The sequence below is a fragment of the Pseudorca crassidens genome, chromosome 17 (genome assembly GCF_039906515.1).
Source record: "Pseudorca crassidens isolate mPseCra1 chromosome 17, mPseCra1.hap1, whole genome shotgun sequence".
In the NCBI taxonomy this organism is placed as follows: domain Eukaryota; kingdom Metazoa; phylum Chordata; class Mammalia; order Artiodactyla; family Delphinidae; genus Pseudorca; species Pseudorca crassidens.
In genome coordinates, this window is record NC_090312.1 from 9333913 (window position 1) to 9355610 (window position 21698).

The 21698-nt window shown below is 41.5% G+C and overlaps 1 protein-coding gene across 11 annotated transcripts in view; it reads left to right on the top strand.

Moving 5' to 3' along the window:
- The window catches only part of TMEM71 (transmembrane protein 71), a 46961-nt gene that overhangs the window by 5916 nt on the left and 19347 nt on the right, over positions 1 to 21698 (top strand). For 6 of the 11 annotated variants that reach the window (XM_067711224.1, XM_067711223.1, XM_067711226.1 and 3 more), the window contains exons 3-9: positions 3150 to 3722; positions 6878 to 7354; positions 7780 to 7834; positions 8753 to 8828; positions 10046 to 10106; positions 12091 to 12273; positions 14059 to 14231. In XM_067711224.1, coding sequence (XP_067567325.1) covers positions 8789 to 8828; positions 10046 to 10106; positions 12091 to 12273; positions 14059 to 14231 — 457 coding nt within the window. In that variant the 5' untranslated portion in view covers positions 3150 to 3722; positions 6878 to 7354; positions 7780 to 7834; positions 8753 to 8788. The remainder of the gene's footprint in view (positions 1 to 3149; positions 3723 to 6877; positions 7355 to 7779; positions 7835 to 8752; positions 8829 to 10045; positions 10107 to 12090; positions 12274 to 14058; positions 14232 to 21698) is intronic. The other 5 variants (XM_067711231.1, XM_067711233.1, XM_067711227.1 and 2 more) reach the window with 5 other exon arrangements.

Consider the following 21698-nt stretch of genomic DNA (forward strand, 5'->3'; position numbering starts at 1 on the left):
AACATCTCCAAGGTAACTGCCAGACACTCGAGATGAAAGAGAGTTCTCCCCATGGGGGAGGGGAGAGGGCTGGACTGGGGCAGAGAACTTGTTAGCACATGCATTGCCACAGTTCTGCCTTAGTAAAAAAATACTGAGGCAATCCAACTTCGTGGTCAGGTATTAGATTACTTCCTCATTTGTAGTTTGCAAAACATTCAACAGAGCCAGTTTCCCCAAGACAAGGGTAAACATCCTTTGATTTTCTTTATTTTCTTTCCTTTTTATTTATTTATTTTCAGAACTATGGGTATCATGCAGATTATAGGAGGCTATAAATTTGAAGGAAATCAAATCCATTACCTTATTTCTTGCTGTTGTTTTTTAATGGCAACTTAAAATAGAAAGCGTATGAGAGCCAGGGATTTGGAAAAAGACCAGGAATTGGATGTTAGACCTGACACCATCACCAGAGTGGTTGAGGTCTAGACACTTCTCTGATTTTCCTTTCCTCACACGTAAGTGAGAATCTTAAATCTACTTCACAGGGCTGTAATGAGGATTAAATTAGAAAGAACCAGCTGTATGTGTTTTGCAAATGATAGTTGATGTACAAATGCCAGGTGTTTCCAAATGTCCCTCTTTCACCTTTCCCAGGGACCCTTATATCTAGTTGCTGTAATCTCTGAGGGTACTCCCAGTTTCACTCGCTGTGATTCCATGAAAACACACATTTTTCTGAAGACTTACTTTGCTTCAAGTCCTGTGTTTGCTGCTGGGGCTTACAGAGATGAGTAAGACGCTGTTCTTGCTGCCAAGAATGCAAGCTTTTATTAAGACTTTATTACTGGGTTTTCACTAATCAGTCTCTCTCGATCCTCCTCCTCTAAAAACTGCCCCCCGCCCCCCAGTTTCTCAGTCTATCTCTTGTCTCTCTCCATCTCTCTCTCTCTCTTTAAAAAAGGTATTACCACTGTAATTAGAATATGAACTCTGAGCACACAGTAAGGACATACCTAGAGCATTTTTAAGAGACTACTTGCAAGAATTATTGTACAAATCCTAAAAAGACACAGTAACAACAAAGGAAGTTTGAGAACATTAGTTAAAGACAAATATCATATGATGTCGCTTATATGTAGAACCAAAAAAAGGGTACAAGTGAATTTATCTACAAAACAGAAATAGAGTCACAGATGCAGAAAACAAACTTATGGTTACCGGGGGGGGGGGGGGAAGGGGGGAAGGGATAAATTGGGAGATTGGGATTGACATATACACACTACTATATATAAAAAATAAATAACTAATAAGGACCTACTATATAGCACAGGGAGCCCTACTCAATACTCTGTAATGACCTATATGGAGAATGAATCTAAAAAAAGAGTTGCTATATGTATATGTATAACTGATTCACTTTGCTGTACAGCTGCAACTAACACAACATCATAAACCAAATATACTTCAATAAAAACTTTTTAAAAAATGAACGAATGTAAAGGCAAATAATAAAAGTATTGTGATGAATCTGTGTTGAATTGTAAGCTCTGAAAATCAGAAGAAATCATTAGAGATTTCATTCTTCTATCACCATCTGAACATGTGATACTCTAGTATTATTACAAGGGAATTAAAGTGAACCAGTTTAATTAAATCCAGATCTATCCTGGCTGGCCATTTTTCTGATTTCTTTGTCTTTTCTTAGTGTATCACCCACAACTGAATTATCATGCTCTCCAAATTTATATGTAAATCCCCATCCCTACCCACATAGTACCTACAGGCAAAATAACCCCCTATTGGCATTCTGGTCTTACAATCTGATCACAATTCATATTGACGACAGCATCTATTACTCACAAAACCAAACAATTTGAAAGTTCTTCCAAGACAGTGTCCATAAATTATGCATACAACACATGACAAATACCCAAGAAACGGGTAATCTGACAAGTTCAAGGTGACAGCAATTAAAAAGAGAGATGCATATGTCTCAAAAGAATTATAGGTAAGGATATTGGCACAGGGAGTTGACAGGAATCAAGTAAATAAGAAACAGTTGACTATGTTTTTGATAGACTGTCCAGCCAAAGAGGTACTAGCTTGGTATCAAAGAGATGATGACAATTTAAAGCTTCAAAGGACCTCTTCCACCTTCCAACTTCCAGGAACGAAAGTAGGCTGAGAAAGTTGCTCAGCTGCCGAGGAAAGCATATTCTCTTATCTCCAGAGGTAGCCAAGGAGAGTAAGGAAAAGGAGTGAATTTTACTTTCCAGAGGGTGAAGCAGGAGCCACAAAACAGTTGCCTGGGTTGCCCCACCCGGGGAGCAGAATCAGGGCCTTATCAGGAGCATTTTCCATCCACAGGATGTAGGACTCTTGCAATGTCTGACCATTCAGTTACAGAATTTCCATGCAACAGCCACTGCTGTGTGTCTGCCATTAAGCCCCTTTCTAAACAGGAAAGTTTGGGTGGAAATTATTCTGTCCCTCTTCCAGTATTGAATGTTGGGTGTAGGGGGCAAGGTGGTTCAGAAATCTCCATATCAAAAGGAATCAATATAGAAATATTAGAAGACTCTAGATTTGAAATCTGTTGCCATGATTGAATGGCACTGGGGGGTATCCTCTTTGGAAATACATCCTCTCAGCATTTTTGAAAGTGAGAGAGGGAGGTAAATATTTAGGACAGAGATGGAGGACTGCAAATCACATAATTATTTCAAGTTATTCCCTTGCCTCTCTACATACGTCTGCTCCCGTCTCCACTCATTGCCCTGTGACTTGCAGTGCCTCCCCATGGAGGTGTGTACTTACCCCACTGACTTTGAGCTTGGCCACACGATCCACTTTGACCAATAAAGTATGAGTGGAAATTTCAGATGCCAGCCCTGAAGAGAAGTTTTTAGAGGCTTTACGTACTTCTGCCAGCTCTTTTGTTCCCTCTCTGCGTTGAGAAAGACATGTTCCTCATAGGGGCTGATCCTCCAGCCTGGCTTCTGGAATAAAGTCATGAGGGACAGAGCTATACCCAACTTGCAAGCAACATAGGGCAAGATGTGTTGGTCAGATTCAAGCAAAGAAGCAGAACCACCAGGAATGATGTAGAATACGTAACTGTTCGAAGTAAGCATTGAATCTTAGATGACTTTATTTTACTTTTTCAGATATAATTATTATTGCTATTTAAGAGAATTGCTCTTAGAAGGGAAAGAATCTTCTTTTGGTGACAACACAAAGTCTGTGAAAATGCAGTGTGATTGAATATATGTTGAAAAAGAAAACCCTATTGCCAGTTGTTTACCACTGATCCGGCTGTTGGCTCGCAGAAGGATGTGAGTTACCGAAATGAACAGTGTAAACGTTCGCAACTGATCATCCTCACAATAGGAAGAAAAATCATGCTACTTACTGTTTGCTTATAAAGATGCTACAGGGAATGCGTGGTTGCTGGAGGAGGTCATGGAGAGGACGTGACCAAAGGGTGACCCGTGGGCTGGACCTGGCTAATGGGAGGCTCCTCAACCTCTCCCCTGTCTTGGGAATGTTTGTTCTGCCTGCTGTTCCGGCAGTGGGAGCCATTTTCAAGGATGAAGCCTTGAGAGAGTAAGATGTTGTTGGGACCATCTGGACTGAATATGTGACTGAACCCCCTTAAAACCTCTATATAAACTTTGGAGATTCAGGCAGGTGCGTGCAGAGATCTACTCATCTTGCAGCGCCCAAGACAAGCCTTGCAGGTAAGTTCCCTTGTTTATTTAACCTGCCACATACCAACCTGGAGTTCTCTGCCTCTTTCTTTGGTGTCTCCTTGCCCTCTGTGTATGGGGGCCAGGTTGTGAACCAAGAGTGTTCCGGGCCCTCTGAAATTATGTTAGATATACATATTGTATTTTTTATAGTTTCTCTGTGTTAGGTTTTTGAGGGAGAGGAGAGTCTTAGACAATTTTAGACACTGGCGAGAGAGTTTCAGTCTATTTGGCTGTTCTAGGGGTGCTGAACCTGACATTGTAGGACTGTTGCTCAGGATCAAAGGAAGCGGGGTGAGTAGGGACCACTAGAATCCCTGAAGAACCAGCTGGAACATGACTCTGTCTATCACTGAAACCCACGTTGTCCTCTTCCCATCTCTAAACCTCCAACTTCATGGCCGTGGATGCCCTGCTGTGGAGACACACTCACTTCTGGACCAGGATTTGGGAAGCTGAACAAAGCAGTCCCACAGGGACTGGAGCTTTGGGCCCAGTCCATGCAGTGAGCCAGCAGATCTGTGAAAATTTGTAGGAGTAGCAATGAAGCCTGAGCCACATGAACCTTCCAAGGACCACCATGGCTCCTGATGCATTCTCACTTTCCAACTCTTGCACTAACTGCACTTGTGGCCCATCCTAACCAGGGAATTCTGGGAAGAAAGGGAATTCTGGGACATATGGTCGGCTTACCCACATTGACACATAAAGCCACCACGTGGGACGGTACCTGATTATTGCTACAAGCCACTAAGATTTGGGCTTTGACTTTTACTATAGCATAATTGTGATACAATGGCTGGCCTCTGTCTCCTTCTAGGACTAAGATCATTAGTCTTTCCAGGTGTTGGCCCATGTATATCTTCTTCTGGCCCCCATAAAGTTCTGTGCTATGTGGCAAAGAGCCCAGCCAGACTTAGAAGGTGTCAAATCCTATTCATTCATTATTAAGTGCCTACTGTGCACCAGACATGATGCCAAACATAGAAACCACAATACCAAACTAGAAAATCATGGTTCCTATTTTCCCAAAGCTCACAGTATAGCATGAGAGATAAATATCAATAAAAACCTGGTCTATTTACCGCAATTGTGATACATGTTCCAGAGGAAAAGTACAGTCAGCTGTGAGACCTAGAACCTGATCTGGGAGGTCAGAGAGGCTGCTCAGAGAAAGAACTATTTGCACCTAAAAGATGAACAGGAGAGACAGAGGCTGGGGAAGGAGATGGCAAGGGGCAAAGGAAATAGTGTGTTCAAAAAGCTTGAGGTAGAACCAAGCTCGAGAACCTGAAAAAATAGTCACAGTGGTTGAATTCTACAAAGATGGGGTGTGGTGAGGAAATGGAAAGGCTGGAAAATAGGTAGAACTGGACCCCACAGGACCTTGTAGGTATTACAAGAGATTTTGAACTTGATCTGAGAGAGGAGCGAAGGCAAGCCGCTGAAGGATTTAATCAGAGGAGCAAAATAATCAGATATTTACACAGAGAGATCATTCTGGCTGTGGCTTGGAGAATATATTGGAGAGACGCCGGTGACAGAAAGTTGGTACCAAAGTCCAGACAAGAGAAGGTGGCCTCTGGAGCTCCAGAGCTGACAGTGGAGATGGAGAGAGTGTCTTATTCAGAGGCTACAGAGGGGATAGTGTTGAGTCCTCCTAGTTTCCTGACCCGAGCAGTAGAATGGAAGTTGATGTCATTTAATGGAACACAGAATACCAGAGGCGGGTGAGGCTTAGGTAGGAAGGGAGATCATGAGTACTTGAAGGATTTAAATAAGGATGCAGGTGTGTTTATTTATTGTATATAGTATTTTTAAATTAATTCATCACACGCACCAAGTTATATTAGCATTGCCCAAAATGCATTCACTAGCATCCTGCCCATCAAAAAACAGTCCATGAACCAGCAGCGTTTTCACCTGGAGCTGGTTAAAAATGCAGTCTCTATTGCTACCTCAGGTATTATGCTGTTCAGTAGATCTCTAGGACTTATTCATCTTTCATAACTGAAACCTTGTATCCTTTGACCAACACTCCCCTGTTTCCCCCTCCTCCCAGCCCCTGGCAACCACCATCCTACTTTCAAACTCACAGTGGTTGTTGGCTGCATTCTTGGCTTATGGACTCAGGACCACAGTTCCTCACTGGATTTTGAGAAAACTTTCAGATCCTTGCCACATGTGCTTCTCCAACATGGCAGCTTGCTCCATCCAAGTGTGTAAGCCCAGAAGGTTACAGAGAGCCCAGCAAGACAGATGCTGCCATCTTTGTGACCTAATCATAGTAGTGGCAACCCATCACCTTTTTGTCTTATTCTGTTTAGGAGAAGCAAATTATTAGCTTCAGCCCACACTCAAGGGGAGGGAATTCCGTAAGGATCTTTGAGGGCCATCTTTAAAAACTGCCTACCACAGACTAGATGGGCTCGCCTCCTAACAGCTTCCCTTGCCTGGGGGTGTTCTACAGAGGACCCTCCCTGCCTTTGGCCATAACCTCAGGGGGAAAGGAAACCCCAAGAAAGAATGAGATTAACTTTTCTGCCAGCCTGACGACTGGTGCCTCAGAAGGGAAGTTGATTTCCAGAAGACAAATAAGGAATCCATCTTGCACATCTGAGCTAAGGACTCAATTCTCATTATTTTTATCTCATTTAATGCGCCAAGCCATTAAATTTATAATTGAGAAAGTTACAACTCAAAGAGATTAAGTCATAAATCTGAGGTCACAGCTACTATGGCAGGCAGGGTTTGGATCTCAGTCTGTGTGACTCTCCATTACCCAATGCACCTCAGTGTTGCTGGAATGTCTATTTCTTTTATCACTGACAATAGCAGAGATTTGTAGGGACCCAACAGTAGCATCCAGCTCTTTAGCTCTACAAACATATAAATATAAAATTTTGAATGCCACTCACAGAGCTTCTTGGAAAGTCCAACCTTTGGTGGATCAACCTACTGGCACTGTGGACATTTTCAGAAGATCAAGCTCTAGTACTTGATAGTATTCTCAATTTAATAGCATCAGTGCATGATCACCAGTAATGATTTGGACAAAGCACTATGTACTACACTCATACTGAAAATAGCCAGAAGATGATAAGCAAGGTGCTGCTTCTCTGAAAGTTTTCCTTATGTTCTCACAGCTGGGATGACGAGTTAGCTCAGAAGAGCAACCCTCGAGGGACTGTGATGTATCCAGCTGGTCTGATTCACCCCCCACTGCTGGTCCAGGAGACAGCTTTCATCTTCACCATGTTCCTCAGCATGAATGCCACTGACATGAGCCCCACAGGAAGTATGACCTCATTCTGCCTCTCAGCAGAACGGTTGCTCAGGCTGTTTTTTAAAAGAAAACAAGAGCAGTTGTAGGCTGCCTTTCCCAAGAACTACGAGCTCTTCTATTCTAGGAAACAGCCAAAAGAACAAGAGGCTGCCGAAGACAAAATTTCTCTGCAACGGCCTGCACAGGGCAATGTGTGCAGCCATCTTTTAGGAGGAGGACAAGGTGGATTTTCCTTTCTTAACATCTGCACCTGTTGATACGCTGACGCTATTTTCAGCCGAAGAACTGCTAAGTCCTGGATTTCTCCTCTCTCAACCACAGGAAACTTCATATTTCAGTAATTTTTTTTGTTATTTATCAATAGGAAGAAGGGACTGGGAACTTTCTTTGGAAGGAATATGTATGGGCAGATTATTTTTCAGTACAGATGAGTTGTTTTGATGGAACTGGTAGATGCGATCTGTTTCTTGAAAAGTCTTAGAGCTGCAACTGAAGTCTTTTTCAGTGTTACTAATACTTGATTAACTATTAGTTAACTGTAGCCTGTTATAACTATTTGTAAGATGTAGCAGTAAGACATTGCTTTCTGCTATGCAATTTGTTGGCTTAAAATTAAACTTGATGATTGGGAGTAACTAACATAGGGTAATTTGGGCTGGACAAAAAGTGAAAGGACAAGTGACATACTATTATGTTAGAGGGCAAAAAATATTATTTTATATTCCAAGCCATTAAAATCTATGAATGTCTGCTTTGACTTAGAGATCTTCCAAGGAATGCCAGAAGTTCTCCTGATTTCTCTTAAGGTCTCTGTAAGGTAGGATCTATATTGTCTAACAGGTTTTGTGTATAGTTTATTGAAAGAATCAGTTTGAACTTATAGAATTATTTGGGTTTGTTTTAATGTGTGACAGCTATGAAAACAACCTATTACTAGTTATCACATTTGAAAAACGTGGATAGAGGTGATGAATCAGAAAAGAATTTAGTCTTACCTTACTATGCTACTAGGATAGTGATATACACAAAGTTTAATAGTCATTGGAAAGTAGATCTATGTCATGAGTGGTAAGTGGTCAAAGTTTACCTAATCTACACACTTGGATATGTGTTTAATTTGTAACTGAGAAAGTAAATTATATGTTCAGGAGCACTGAGTTTTGAAATCTGCCCAGTGACATACTATTTTTAGTGCAATGCTGCTTATGCTACTTAGAAATGTCCAGGGTAGTAGCAACTGGAAAAGACCACCAGCCCTCTCTGTAACTACCTGTCAATGGTTTGAAGTGTTGGGTGTTGGACACCAACCCCCTAGCATTGTTTGAACTTGATAATGAAGTTGATGTGTGTTGGATGATGAAAATACAAATACATCTATTTAGAGGGTTCTAGAACCAAACTTTTTTTTCTGATTTCTTAATCAAATAATTAATTTTTATTATTTTATTTTGATTACAAGTCAACCTTTGTAAGTCTAGCCTTCCTGAATAAAATGTTGTGCTTATTTAGAGAAAAAGATTATTTCGATGCACTGAGCAACACAATGGAAAATGTAATCTAAAATCATAGAGGCAGACACAACCTCAGTGGCCCTTCAACCCTGCCTTCAATCCCATTGATCTCTGTACTCTTTCAGTAAACAAATCTGACTAGTGCAATTAGTAGATGCCATCTGTTTTGACTTCATCTTTCTATTTTTAATACGTAATCCACCTTTTTTTAATGTCTTCTGCAGAAAATCTGTAAAGTTTGAACAAGCAGCCTTCCCAAGATGAACCGAATATCTCAAGTGATGTCAACACCAGTAGCAAGTAAATGTAGAACTGCTCTACGCAATTATCTTTTGAACGATTAGACTTCTTTTAGCAATTTCCTTGCTTTGATTTTGCTGATACTCATACCATTAACCATCTGTCAGTAGCTCGTGCTTCTTAAATGCCAGTGTTCACTTTGGCAATGATTTTGACTTCATTTCTTTCCTTGAGAGAAATGTGGTATTTTTCCTTTTAGTAGGAAAAAAAAATCACCGTTTTTTGATGCCTGTGCATAAATGTGAAAGGGGATTGTTTATCAGTTACTATTAAGATGCAAAACGGTTGGTCTGTAAAAAAATACCGAATGATTTTGATAGCTACTTGGAGAAAATGTGGGCGTTGTTCAAACGGTAGTGGTTTCAAATTTCTTCCTTCCTCTTGTTATTTTCTCCCCAAACCCTGCTTCTACCCTCCCTCACACTCCTACAATTTTCTCCTTCAAATCCACCAACCCAATCTGAAAGTCTAAACTCCTTTCTTTGTCTTAGATATTTATTGTCAGTAATGGAACCAAGTTTCACTGAACCTGTCTATTAGAAGTATTCACACCATTACTATGCAATATAAAATGCTGCTTTAAAGTTTAGAATATTAATCAAGTACGACTCTCCCCAGTTGAAATCCGTTGCCATGCCTTTGGTTAAATTGTAACATGAATGAATGCATGATCTATTTTTTAATTAAGAATACTCACAGGCGTCATACATTGGAAAATCATTTATATAAAACAAAACTTTATTTTTTTCCACCACTCGTCTTCTGCTCATTATTTTGTAATAGAAGTGCCTTCAAATGCACTAACGAGAGAGAATCTAGGCAGATGATTGAATTCCTCAAATGACTGAGTAAGCTAAAATAACCAGAACGTTGGGTAATTGATTTGGGTTTGGGACAGCTTCACGTAAGATGTTTTCTTCTTCCTTTTCATGAGTCAGTTTGATGCTAATGGCATATCATTGCCTCATCCGAACTAAGGAACCTCTCAAGGAGAGTTGAGTGAGAGAAGAGACAGGAGATAGAAGCCCCTAGATTATGTCTTGCTGCCTGTAGAGACCTGGTGACAAGTTGTGCTCGTCCTGATTCATTGGATGGCTGCACCATTTGGAATCTCTGCTGAGGCTGGAACATCAGCTATTCACACCGTCCACAGTTTGCAATCATGCATGTTGATGCAGTGTGATAAATTTGTACTTCTCTCTCATTTACTTATGCAGATTCTTCCCGGTCTGAGAAAGAATACGCTGTAGAACTGTCTCCCCCATGCATTTTCCCAAGGTATTCCATGGCGCTTTTTGCAAGAAAAATCAATCAAATTCTTTCTGTATGCGTTATTTTGTTATATTCTTGGCTTAAAAATATTGGAAAATCCCTGGCGGTCCAGTGGTTAGTATTCGGCTCTTTCACTGCTGTGGCCTGAGATTCAATTCCTGGTCAGGGAACTAAGATCCCGCAAGCCATGTAGTGCGGGGTATATATATTAGTTTTAGGTTTCATCCAGCTTTGGTATGGAGATATATTTCCAGTCCCATGCACATACAAATTGCAAACTTGCCTAACCTAATAAATGGAGTTTGGGAGGGAGGGAGGTGAGTGTGTGGGCAAACGTGAATGGTTTGTTTGTTTGGTGAGTGGAGAAACTACCGAATACCGATGCATGGTTACTTTTTCTCAAATTGATGTTCTCTTAAATATGCTTTTACTGTCTCGCTTTACAAGAGCCACAAGGGTCTATACCAGTGCACAAGCCAGCCAAATGTCATGCTCCACTAAAACCTGTAGCATCTACCATTTTGTTCACGTTCTGCAGTGAAGTCTCTTTTCTTTTCATTCCTTACTTTTTTTTTCTTTTCTTTTTTTCTGTTTCTCTGTCTGTCTTTTATTCCTCACACAGGTATCAGCCAATGTTTCCTCTAGCATTTTGTGAAACATGCCAGTGGTATAAAGGGATCATGCTTTGATATTAGAACCTGTCCCCTTTTGTAAATTCTAGGCCTCCTACCACTAGCAAATGCATCAGTCAAAGATGAACAGGCGGATCACATGGAAAGAGCACATGCTTTAGAGTCAGAAAGACAGAGTTCAAATCTTAACTCTGCCACTTACTAGTTGTATAAAATATCCAATTTATTTGCCCTTCTGCATCTCTTTTTTTTTTTCCTGCTGTACTATAAAGATAATAATACTTAGCTTTTAGGGAGGTTTGTGAAAAGCAGATAAAGTGTGAAGTATGGGCCAGGCTCGTAGTAAGTTTTCCATAAATAATATCTATTTAAAATAGTATTTTGCTAACTTCAGTGCATGTAATAGTTGTGAATAGGCTTTTTTCTTTGATAGCACCAGTTTATTTTTTAAATATTTTATTGAAGTATCGTTGATTTACAATGTTGTGTTAGTTTCAGGTGTACAGCAAAGTGATTCAGTTGTATGTATTCAGAATATATATATTTTTTGCAGATTCTTTTCCCTTATAGGTTATTACAAAATATTGATATTGCTCCCTGTGTTATACAGTATGTCCTTGTTGGTTATCTATTTTATATACAGCATGAATAAGCTTTAAACTTAAAAAAATTTTTCAGAATTTCAGTGAAGCATGAGGCATGAGGTTGCCTTTCAACCAGACAGACATGTGATTGTTTTTCAAACCTAAGACATATACAGACTCACCCAACTAAGTAGAAGACTTCCCTGGACAGCAAATCAGGGAGGGTAACTATGCAATCATTTGTGTGGTTGACCTGAGGGAAATTGGCAAAAGCCAAAAAGATCTCTTTGACTGCATGTTCTCCTATAATTCATATACGTCTGGTGGTCGTGTAGCTGTGATTTATCTATTAGAGTGACGAGTAAGGATATAGCATTCAGAGGGTTATTTGAAGTAAGGATGGGCTGGAGCAGGCTCTGAGCTTCCAACATCCCAGGTAGGCTGTTTTGCAATTTTTTTCCTTCCAAGGGTGAGGGGTATCATATGGTGAAGAAACTGATTAGCCCTAAGTTTTCATCAAAGTGTTTGAAACAGAAAGAAGCACTAAATGTGCTGTAACTCAGCTGTCTCGCAGGTAAAGAGATGAAAGTGAGAAGTTTAAGAGAGGCCGTCTCAGAGGTGCAGGAGTAGTTGGTAGCCGGGAACGCAGAGCTGGTTTTCCTGCACAGCGACTAGAAATGTGGTTTTTGTGCGCCTGGATGAACCGGACAGAGATTGAAAGGTCTTCTCTCATCCCCTCCTTGGTTTTGTCTGTGATTTCCTGGATGGCAACAGTCCCTTTGACTGCTGCCCCATAGATCCCCTGACAGGCTCCCACCTTACCTGTCGCCGAAGTCCCAGACTCCTCACCAATGGCTACTACATCTGGACCGAAGACAGTTTTCTCTGCGACAAAGATGGCAACACAACTCTGAGCCCCTCCCAGACCAGTGTCCTGTACAAGGAGAACTTAGTCAAGTAAGTAGAGGAGGTTAGGTACAAGGATCTGAAGTCCAACCCAAATGTTAATTATTCATTCATTCATTTGTTCATTCAACATCGTTTATAAGGAGCCCGTTACTGCTCCAGTTGGTGGAAACACACAGGCTCATAAGGGGCAGGGGTGGCCGACGTGAAAACAAAGGAAAGTAATGAAGCTGGGCTTCCCTGGTGGCGCAGTGGATAGGAATCTGCCTGCCAATGCAGGGGACACGGGTTCGATCCCTGGTCCAGGAAGATCCCACATGCCGCAGAGCAACTAAGCCCACGCGTCATAACTACTGAGCCTGAACTCTGAGCCCGCGAGCCACACTACTGAAGCCCACGCGCCTAGAGCCCGTGCTCTGCAACAAGAGAAGCCACCACAATGAGAAGCCCATGCACCACAACGAAGACCCAGTGCAGCCAAAAAAAAATTAAAAATAAATAAAAATTTAAAAATAAAATTAAATTAAAAAAAAGAAAGTAATGAAGCCATACAGGTGCTGGGAGTGAAGCCTGAGAGAGGTTAGCAGAGGGGAGAAGGAAAGGAGGCCCATTTTATTTGGAGCGACGGGTTAATACAAGCTTCTTAGAGATGAGGATGATTGATTTGAGTCTTGAGAGGCACAGGCTGTTAGTTAAGATAGATGTAGGAAGGAGGACTTCCAGAGGAGGGAACAGGCATGGAGTTCTAAGATACCCTGATACAAAGTGAGAGGAATGGCACATAGTTCGGGAGGGCTACCACTTAGGGTGGAAAGGGCTGCTCTCCCAAGAGAGGAGACTAAGCCCAGAAGCAGGGCTGGATTGAAGAGGTTACATTCCAGCCTAAGAAGGTTGGGCTTTATTCTGTAGATAAAAGAGGAGCTATTGACAAACTATCAGACTCATCCTTAGCAAGATAACACTGATTACGAGGTAGAAGATGGATTGTTGGGGAGTGTGGATGTGTGGGGAATCAAAATCTTTTGGAAATGCAATTACCAAATCACATCACCACCCACCCCCTTCCCCTTGACATACTTCAGTGATCTCCCTGTGCTCTTATGTTAAATTCCAACTCCTTCACATAACAGTCAAGGTTATTCATTATCCACCTTCTTTTTACCTTTCCTGACTCATTTCCTAGCATGACTCAATATGAGACTTCTTGTTCATATACCCCAGAAAGGCTCCCTTGACTCCAGATTAGCAATACCCCTCCTGGTACTCTCAAAGCAGCCTCGGTTAATGCGGTTAGAACACACATCCACAGAGCACAGTAATCCAGGGCAGAGAGGATGGAGCCAGACTGCCTGGGTTTGCACCCCTGTTATGTCACTTACTAGCTGTATGACCTCAGACAAGTTCTTTAACTCTTTGTGCCTCAGTTTCCTGATCTGAGAAATGAGGTAACAGTAGCACCTACCTCACAGGGCTGTTCTGAGGATAATGTGAGTTACTATATGTAAATCACTAAGAAAGACACCAGGCACATGATGAGGTCAGTGAAAGCATTAGCCGTATCTGCATTATTTTTGCCTTTCTCCCATACTAGATTATGAACTTTTTTGACCCAAGGTTTTGTCTTTTATCTCAATATACTTGACATTGATCCAAGCACCTGGCACACACAGAAATTTAAGAAACTTCTCTGGAATTAATGGAGGAAACAAATGAAATGAGCTTCACGGACCTGGGTGGTAGAGATGTGCCCTGTGCGTCCATTTTCACTAAATTCTCCGCTTTGACCCTGAGTTGACTCCTACTCATTATTCACTTGGTACTTTCATTTCTCTCCAGAATATTTAGAAAGAAAAAGAGAATCCGCCGTTCTTTTTCTTCTCTCTTCAACCTCAGTGCCTCTGAATCTTGGCTGCATGGAAACACCTTTGGTAATGCTGACTCTTCCCCCAATGAGGACGTCTGGTTGGAGGGGGTCAGGAGGCTGGAAACAAACCATTGCAATGAAAATGGTGAGTCTGAACCTCTTTTTCCATGGTGAAATTTCCAAAAGGGAAGTAGCAACCATGTGGTCCTGGACCAATGGTGAGGAGAGTATGGGGGCAACGCAGTGGAGGCCTGGGGTATTGAGGGCTCTTCAGGATGTCTTCCGGGAAGGGGAGGAGGGAGACCAGGTCCCTTACATACACGCATTGGACTCTGATCACACTGATCTGCGCTGTTTCCTGAACACCGTGCTCCTCCTCAGTTCTGCCGCTTCGCTCCTGTTGTTCATATGCTGGGATTCGTTCATTCATTCATTTGTTCACTTGGAAGATTTTATTGAGGGCCAACTAGGTATCAGGCATCGTTCTACACACTGGGACGTATCGGTGAACAAAACAGACAAAACTATTTGTTCGCATGCAACTTGCATTCCTGACAAGGAATGCAATGACGTAAATTACGAAGCATGCTGGAAAGTGGTAAGAAGTGTGGGGCAGCAAAGGAGGAAGTGATGGGCATTTCAAGTTTCGGTGGGGTGACTGGCATGGCCTTCCTGAAAGTGACTTTTGAGCACTGACTTAAACGTGGGAGTGAAGCATCTGGGGAGAAACAATCGGGCAAAGGAAATGCAAGGTCAAAGGTTCTGGCCTAGGAGCCTGCGAGGGGCTGAGTGAGTGAGGGGAGAAGAGAGGTCAGGATCTCAGAGGTGTATGGGTGGAGCAGCTGCGGAAGGACGATGAGACCTGTGAGACCATTTCAAAGGCTTTGCTCTCTGCTCCGAGTGAGAGGAGAAACCGCTGGAGGATTTTGAGCAGAAGAATAACGTGATTCACCTTACATTTTGACAACATAGCTCTGGCTGCTGTGTTCAGGTTAGAGGTGAGGTAGGTATAGAGGGCAGAAGCAAGGAAACCAGTGAAGAGGTGTTAGAGTGACTCAGGTGGGAGAGAATGGCAGCTTGAACTAAGATGATAGCAGGGTGGCGGTGAGAATGGGAAGGATTCTGGATACACTTTGATGGTAGAGCCAACAGGATTTTGCTGTCGTGGGCTGAGACAAAGAAAGAGAGCAGTCAAGGGTGCTTATTATATGCTAAGCACTTTACATCCTGTCTTGTTTATGTTATTTATGTATTATATTATTATTTATATATTACCTTGTTTATATACATTATCATGTTTAAATAACTCAAAGTCCTCTAGGAATTAGGTCATATTATCATATTTATTATCATTATGATAAAATTGAAGTTCAGGGTTAAGTAACTTGCCCATGTTCATTTAGTTTATAAACAGCAGAGTTGGAATTCAACCTAGGTCTGTCTGGTTTGAAAGCCCAGCCTTTGCTCTGTTGCCAGTAAGGGTTTTCCTCTCCTTTCCAGCATATACCTCATAGCCCAGGCCCGAAGAGCAAAGCAAGAGGACTCACATAACACAACCACATAAGAATTTAAAGATATGGTCCTTACGTGTCCACTATTTTTCTCAACCTGCTTCCTGGGCAGACAGCTCAAATACTATATTATTTTCGTGAAAGCTTTTGGATTTGTAGTAATTACAGATTCATAAGAAGTTGAAAAATAAATAATACAGAAAGCACCTGTGTACCCTTCACCCAACTTCCCCTGCTGGTAAAACTTACTCAGTAGTGCATTATCAAAACCAGGAAATTGACATTGATGCCAGACCATGAAGATTCCACCAGTTTTTGTCTGTGAATGTGTGTGTGTGTGTTACACTAGATTCAGTTAAAAAAAAATAGTGCTTGTTAAGTGAAGAAACAATTCCTTATGTGAACAAACTAGTAATTAAACTGAAGGTATCCTAGTTCCCCACAATAACAAGGATGTATAAACAGGACAAAGATAAAAGAAAGAGGCAGGGATGTGGCGGGTGAGCCTGGAATGATAGACTGAAGATATCTGAAGAAACTTCTGTGCCGTGTTGAGGACTTTGGGTTTTGTCTAATCAATCAAGGATATTTTAGAAGCCTATTTTATTTTATTATTTTTTATTGAAGTATAGTTGCTTTACAATATAGTGTTAGTTTCTGCTGTACAGCGAAGTGAATCATTTATACGTATATATCATATATATGTATACTTATATATCTCCTCTTTTTTAGATTTCCTTCCCAATTAGGTCACCATAGATCACTGAGTAGAGTTCACTGTAAGTTCTCCTTAGTTATCTATTTTATACATAGTAGTGTATATATGTCAATCCTAATCTCCCAGTTCATCCCACCCCCTTCCCCCCTTGACGTCCCTAAGTTTGTTCTCTACACCTGTGTCTCTAGTTCTGCTTTGCACATACACTCTTTTTGATATTCTTTTCCATCGTGGTTTATCATAGGATACTGAATATAGTTCTCTGTGCTACACAGTAGGACCTTGTTGTTTATCCATATCTAATAGCTTACATCTGCTGGTAGAAGGCTCTTAAGCAGGGCAATGACACAATCAGATTTAGATGTTTAAAGATTGCCTTTACAGCGCCATGAAGTGAAGATTGGATGGAGGTACCTAGTGGGAACTCAGAGGCAATTAAAACCAGCTGGCACACCAGGGACCGTGGCTCTGGAAATAGAGGGAAGAGATTGAAGGAATCTTTTTCAAGGTAGAATTGACACGCTGGTGACAGATCGAATGTAGTGATGAGAAAGTGGGAGGAATCAAAGAAAACGGATGTGTTTAATTCGGGGAACTGCGTGAAAAGTTCTGCCTGTCACCAAGGCCTGGAAGACAGTCGGGCCGAGTTATGAGGAAGATGAGCTTTTGAGCTGAACGGACCTAAATTCAAGTACTTGAATCACCTTCTCCAACCTGAGTGTTCTCGGGGAAGTTAGTTAACAATCCTGGTCTTCTATTTCTATGTATATAAAATAAGAAAAATAGTAACGTGGAATTGCTGTGAGGATGAGATGCAATAATTCATGGAAAGGACATATTAGTACAGGGTCTGGTGTCCTGCTCAATATGAATTAGCTATAAAAAGGCAAAAAGGAACAGATTGGGGTCAGGAAAAGAGACCCTGAATTCTGTTTCTTGTGAGTTTAATTTGTTGTACTTATGGGAAGTGGACAGATAGCCAGTAGGGGTTTGGAAGTGTAAGAAAAGAGGTCGGCAGTGAGGAAGGATCTGGATATCGATTTGGAAGCCAGTGTGAGAAGTAGTAGAGGTCTTTGGAATAAAGGAGGAAAACAAGTGGATGAGCAGAAAGGAGAGTTAAGAAAGGAATTTAGGAGGTTAAACAGCAGCTCCAGTAATAATTATCCCTGATAGTAATGAGCGCTATGGACCAGCATCATTGCAACAAATCCATTATGTTATGTCATCACTTCTCTCCAAAGTCTATGCGCGAGTATTAGTTGTGTGCGTGTGTGTGTGTTAGGAACACAATGTAAGATTTACCCTCTTAGCAAAGTTCTAAGTATACAACACAGAATCGTTACCTATAGCCACTGTGCTGTACAGACCTCTAGGATTCATTCATCTTGTGGAACTGAAATTTGGACTATGGAAATCATGCAGCATTTCTCCCGCTGTGTCTGGCTTATTTCACATAGCACAATGTGCTTCAGGTTCATCCATGTTGGTGAGGATGTGGAAAAAAGGGAACCCTTGTGCACTGCTGGAGGGAATGTAAATTAGTACAGTCGCTATGGAAAACAGTAGGGAGGCTCCTAAAAAAATTAAAAATAGAGCTACCATGTGATCCAGCAATCCCACTTCTGGATATATATTCACAGGAATTGAAATCAGGATCTCAAAGAGTTATCAGCATTCCACATTCATTGCAGCGTTACTCACAATAGCAAAGATATGGAAACAATCTAAATGTCCATCAGCAGATAAATGGGCAAAGAAAATGTGGCATATACATACAGTGGAATGTTATTCAGCCTTATAAAAGAAGGAAATCCTGCCATTTGCAACAACATGGAGAGAGTATTATGATTATCCCCATTTTACCGAGGGGAACGCTAAGGCAGATTAGATCCTTTTCATGGGGCCGTGCAACTAGTAAGTAGCATAGGCTGGCCTCAAACCGAGGAATCTTGAGTATGTGCTCACCATGCTACACCCAGGGCAGGCACGGTGGGGAAAGTTTCTCAGGCAGAGGACCAGAACAGCATGATGCCATGAAAGAAGAGCATATAAAGAAATGACTAAGGGTGTGCCGCTTGCGAAAGAGGTCAAGTGTCCTGCAGCCTTAAAGACGTCTCTGGTAAAAAAGTTATGCACGGCATCTTCCATCAGAAGGCAACTAGAATGCAGCAGAAAATAACACAACAATGTAAAGAAATCCTATTCCAATGAAGATGTTAAAAAAAAAGAAGAAAGCAACTAGAGGTGATCCTGCCAACTCTTGGCATCCCGGACAGATTGTGGCACGGATACCTACAGTGAGAAGGAGCCCTCCTTACTTTTTAATTGAGATATAATTCATACCATAAAGTTTACCATATTAACATGTACAATTCAGTGATTGTTTTAGCATATTCACAAAGTAGGTTATGAAACCATGACCACTTTCTAATTCCAGAACATTTGCATCACACCAAAGAGAAACACCGTACTCGTTATCAGGCATGCCCCATTTCCTGTCCCCCTACCCATTAGCAGACCATTAGCCTACTTCCTGTCTGCATGGATTTGCCTAATTTGGACTCATGACTTTTTCTTTTTCTGGAGGAAAAATTAAACCTTATTTATTTTTAAAAACCAGAAACACTAGGAAAATATATCACAGCCTTGAAACAGCAAAGAGACAGGCTATATTAGCATTTCAAGTAATTAAGTTGGTAAAAAGACAACAAGGTCCTAAGCAAAACGATAAGGGGCCAGAGCAGGGGCAGGAACACTGCATGTTGCAACGGTCCTGACAAAAGTGGTGTTTGGTAATGGTTGGGGGCCTGCCCTTCTTCTGCCCTAAAGGAATCACAGCTCAGCCCTGAGTTGCTTACGTTTTCTTCCATGACCTTCGTGTTGCCAAGGGATTGTCTCAATAGCGTTCTGTTATTTCAGGGGGCAGAGTCAGCAATATTGGGGCTTAGGCTTTCATTCCATTCTGTTTTATAAAAACCAGGTTTTTCCAAATCCAGTACTTCATGACTCTCCTCATTTCACCGTTCTTTCCTGTATACTAGTATACAACACAATCAAAACCCCCTTGACTTTTAAGGGTGGGCTGCATCTTCCTCTCATTGGTAGCACTGCTGCAGTAGTGGCTGGCTTCTGCTGACCTATCTTATGCACTTGGAACATCCATCTCTTGGTCCTAGGCTGACTTTCTGGAACACATGGGGCAAGTCTCTTCTTGGTTCTAAAGCAACGTTTTCCCAAAGTGTGGGTGAGGCAGCAGACGCCTCTAGGACACGACAGTAGTGAATGCTGAATCTCTCAGTGAGACAGAAGCTCTGACTCTTCCAGATCTCACCATCTTTCTCATAAAACCAAGGAGAAGGGCTCAGATGAGAGCCTCAGTTGCTTTAAGACTCTTCAACACTCACTACTCTCTCTTTTAACAAAGAACAGACTCAGAGCTCTCCCCTACAAAAGTATTTAGTGCAAATTAAATAAGGTCTCATTTTCACTGTATTTGGTTTTGTTTTTTGTTTTTTGCGGTATGCGGGCCTCTCACTGTTGTGGCCTCTCCCGTTGCGGAGCACAGGCTCCGGACACGCAGGCTCAGCGGCCACGGCTCACGGGCCCATCTGCTCCGTGGCATGTGGGATCTTCCCGGACCGGGGCATGAACCCATGTCCCCTGCATTGGCAGGCGGACTCTCAACCGCTGCACCACCAGGGAAGCCCTGTATTTGTTTTTATATTTACTTTTTCTTTAGGACATTTAAATGATTGATATAAAGTTTCCTTTAAAGTAAAAGACTAAAGTGAAACAATTTAAGAAAATATGAAATGGCTAGGAGCTAAGAAGGCTCCGGGATGTGGCAAAAATCAGGAAAATGATGCTTGGATGCCTAAAGTTTGGGAATCACTGTTCTAAAGGCAGAGTTTCACATATTTGTAAATCAACATCTTGTTTTCCCATAGTTGCCTCTTCAAAATATGTCCAAACAACCTTAAAGCAATTGGACCACAGCAGCACCGCATGTGCATGAGGTATCTTGTTAAAATTCTCATGGTTTCCAAATATCTTCTAAATATAACAAATCAAACCACCCGCCTCCAAATCAGTAATTAGTCAACCCCGGGTGCGCACACACAGGATTTTGAAAGCTCTCATTTCTGCTGTCAATTGTAATCAAATCTTCCCCAGACTTCTTATTTTCCGGATTTACCCAAAGCCCCGTGACTTTTATCAGCAATTTATTTTTCTCTGGAAACATCGCCGAGTTAGAAGACTAGAGAAGAATTCAAAATTAAATTGTTTTGCTGTTTTCTCTCTGGGCCATGGATGCAATCAAAACTTACTTCCTCTGATTTCCTTTTGCTTCATTTTTCAGGCTAAAAATGTTTTTCTTGTTGTTGTTGCCTATTTTGTTTATCCTTAGCTCACCCCTTCCACAGCTGTGTCGAGATACCTTTCCTCATTAGCTGCAATTCATTCTTTAGCCATGGCATTCTGTGGCTCCCCAGACCCAATACTGCAATTTGGGATGCATCCCCAGAGCCCGTGAGTCATATTGATAGAGGATCTAGGATTCGTGCCGGGAGGACGAATCAGGACTTCCCGCTCTATTTCTGCCAGTCCCAAGAAAGAAAGACAAGATGACCTCAGACAAGGCACCCTTGCCTGAGGTCTGCGATTTTCTCTTGATCTAGCGCCTCTTCCGTAAATATCTTTAATGGCAACATCTGTATGTCACTTTGTGTTTCCCTCTATAGCAAACAAATGCCCATTCTACATTGCAAGGATAGGGAATGTGCTCGGGAGAAATGGATTCCTCCTTTTCAAACAGGAGTCAACTACCCTGCATTTAAAGAAATCAGGAGGAACAGAATGAAATTAATATCTTCAAATATAATACCAAAGAACTATTTACTGAAATGTTTTCTGCATTATGATTCTTTCATTTATTATTAAGGTTAGAGGGAAAAAAATGTCAGTGAGGGGAAGCGTGAATTGGGGGCAAACCTTGTCCTTTCAGAGATGAAAATTCCTTGATCATTTTTTGTTAAGATTCTTTTGTGGTTTCTCTTTTTAATGTCAGCTCTTCTTGCAGAAAATTCTGTGTAATATTTCCAGTATGCTACACGAGATACATTTTTCTTTCATCTCACTCTCAGTGGCAAAGCATAAGTTCAACAGAGCAGCCTTGGACGACAGCACAGGAATATTTTTACTCTTCTCACATCCTCAACCATATCTCCCCAGATCTTAGTTCAGTGCCATTCATGAATATATAATCAGCCATGAAAGTACCAGTTCCTTCTCACTTCCATGTTAATTTGACCACATAGCTTCCTCTCTTTTTTTAAAACAGCTTTATTGAGGTATAATTGATATATGCAGATGTACTTATTTA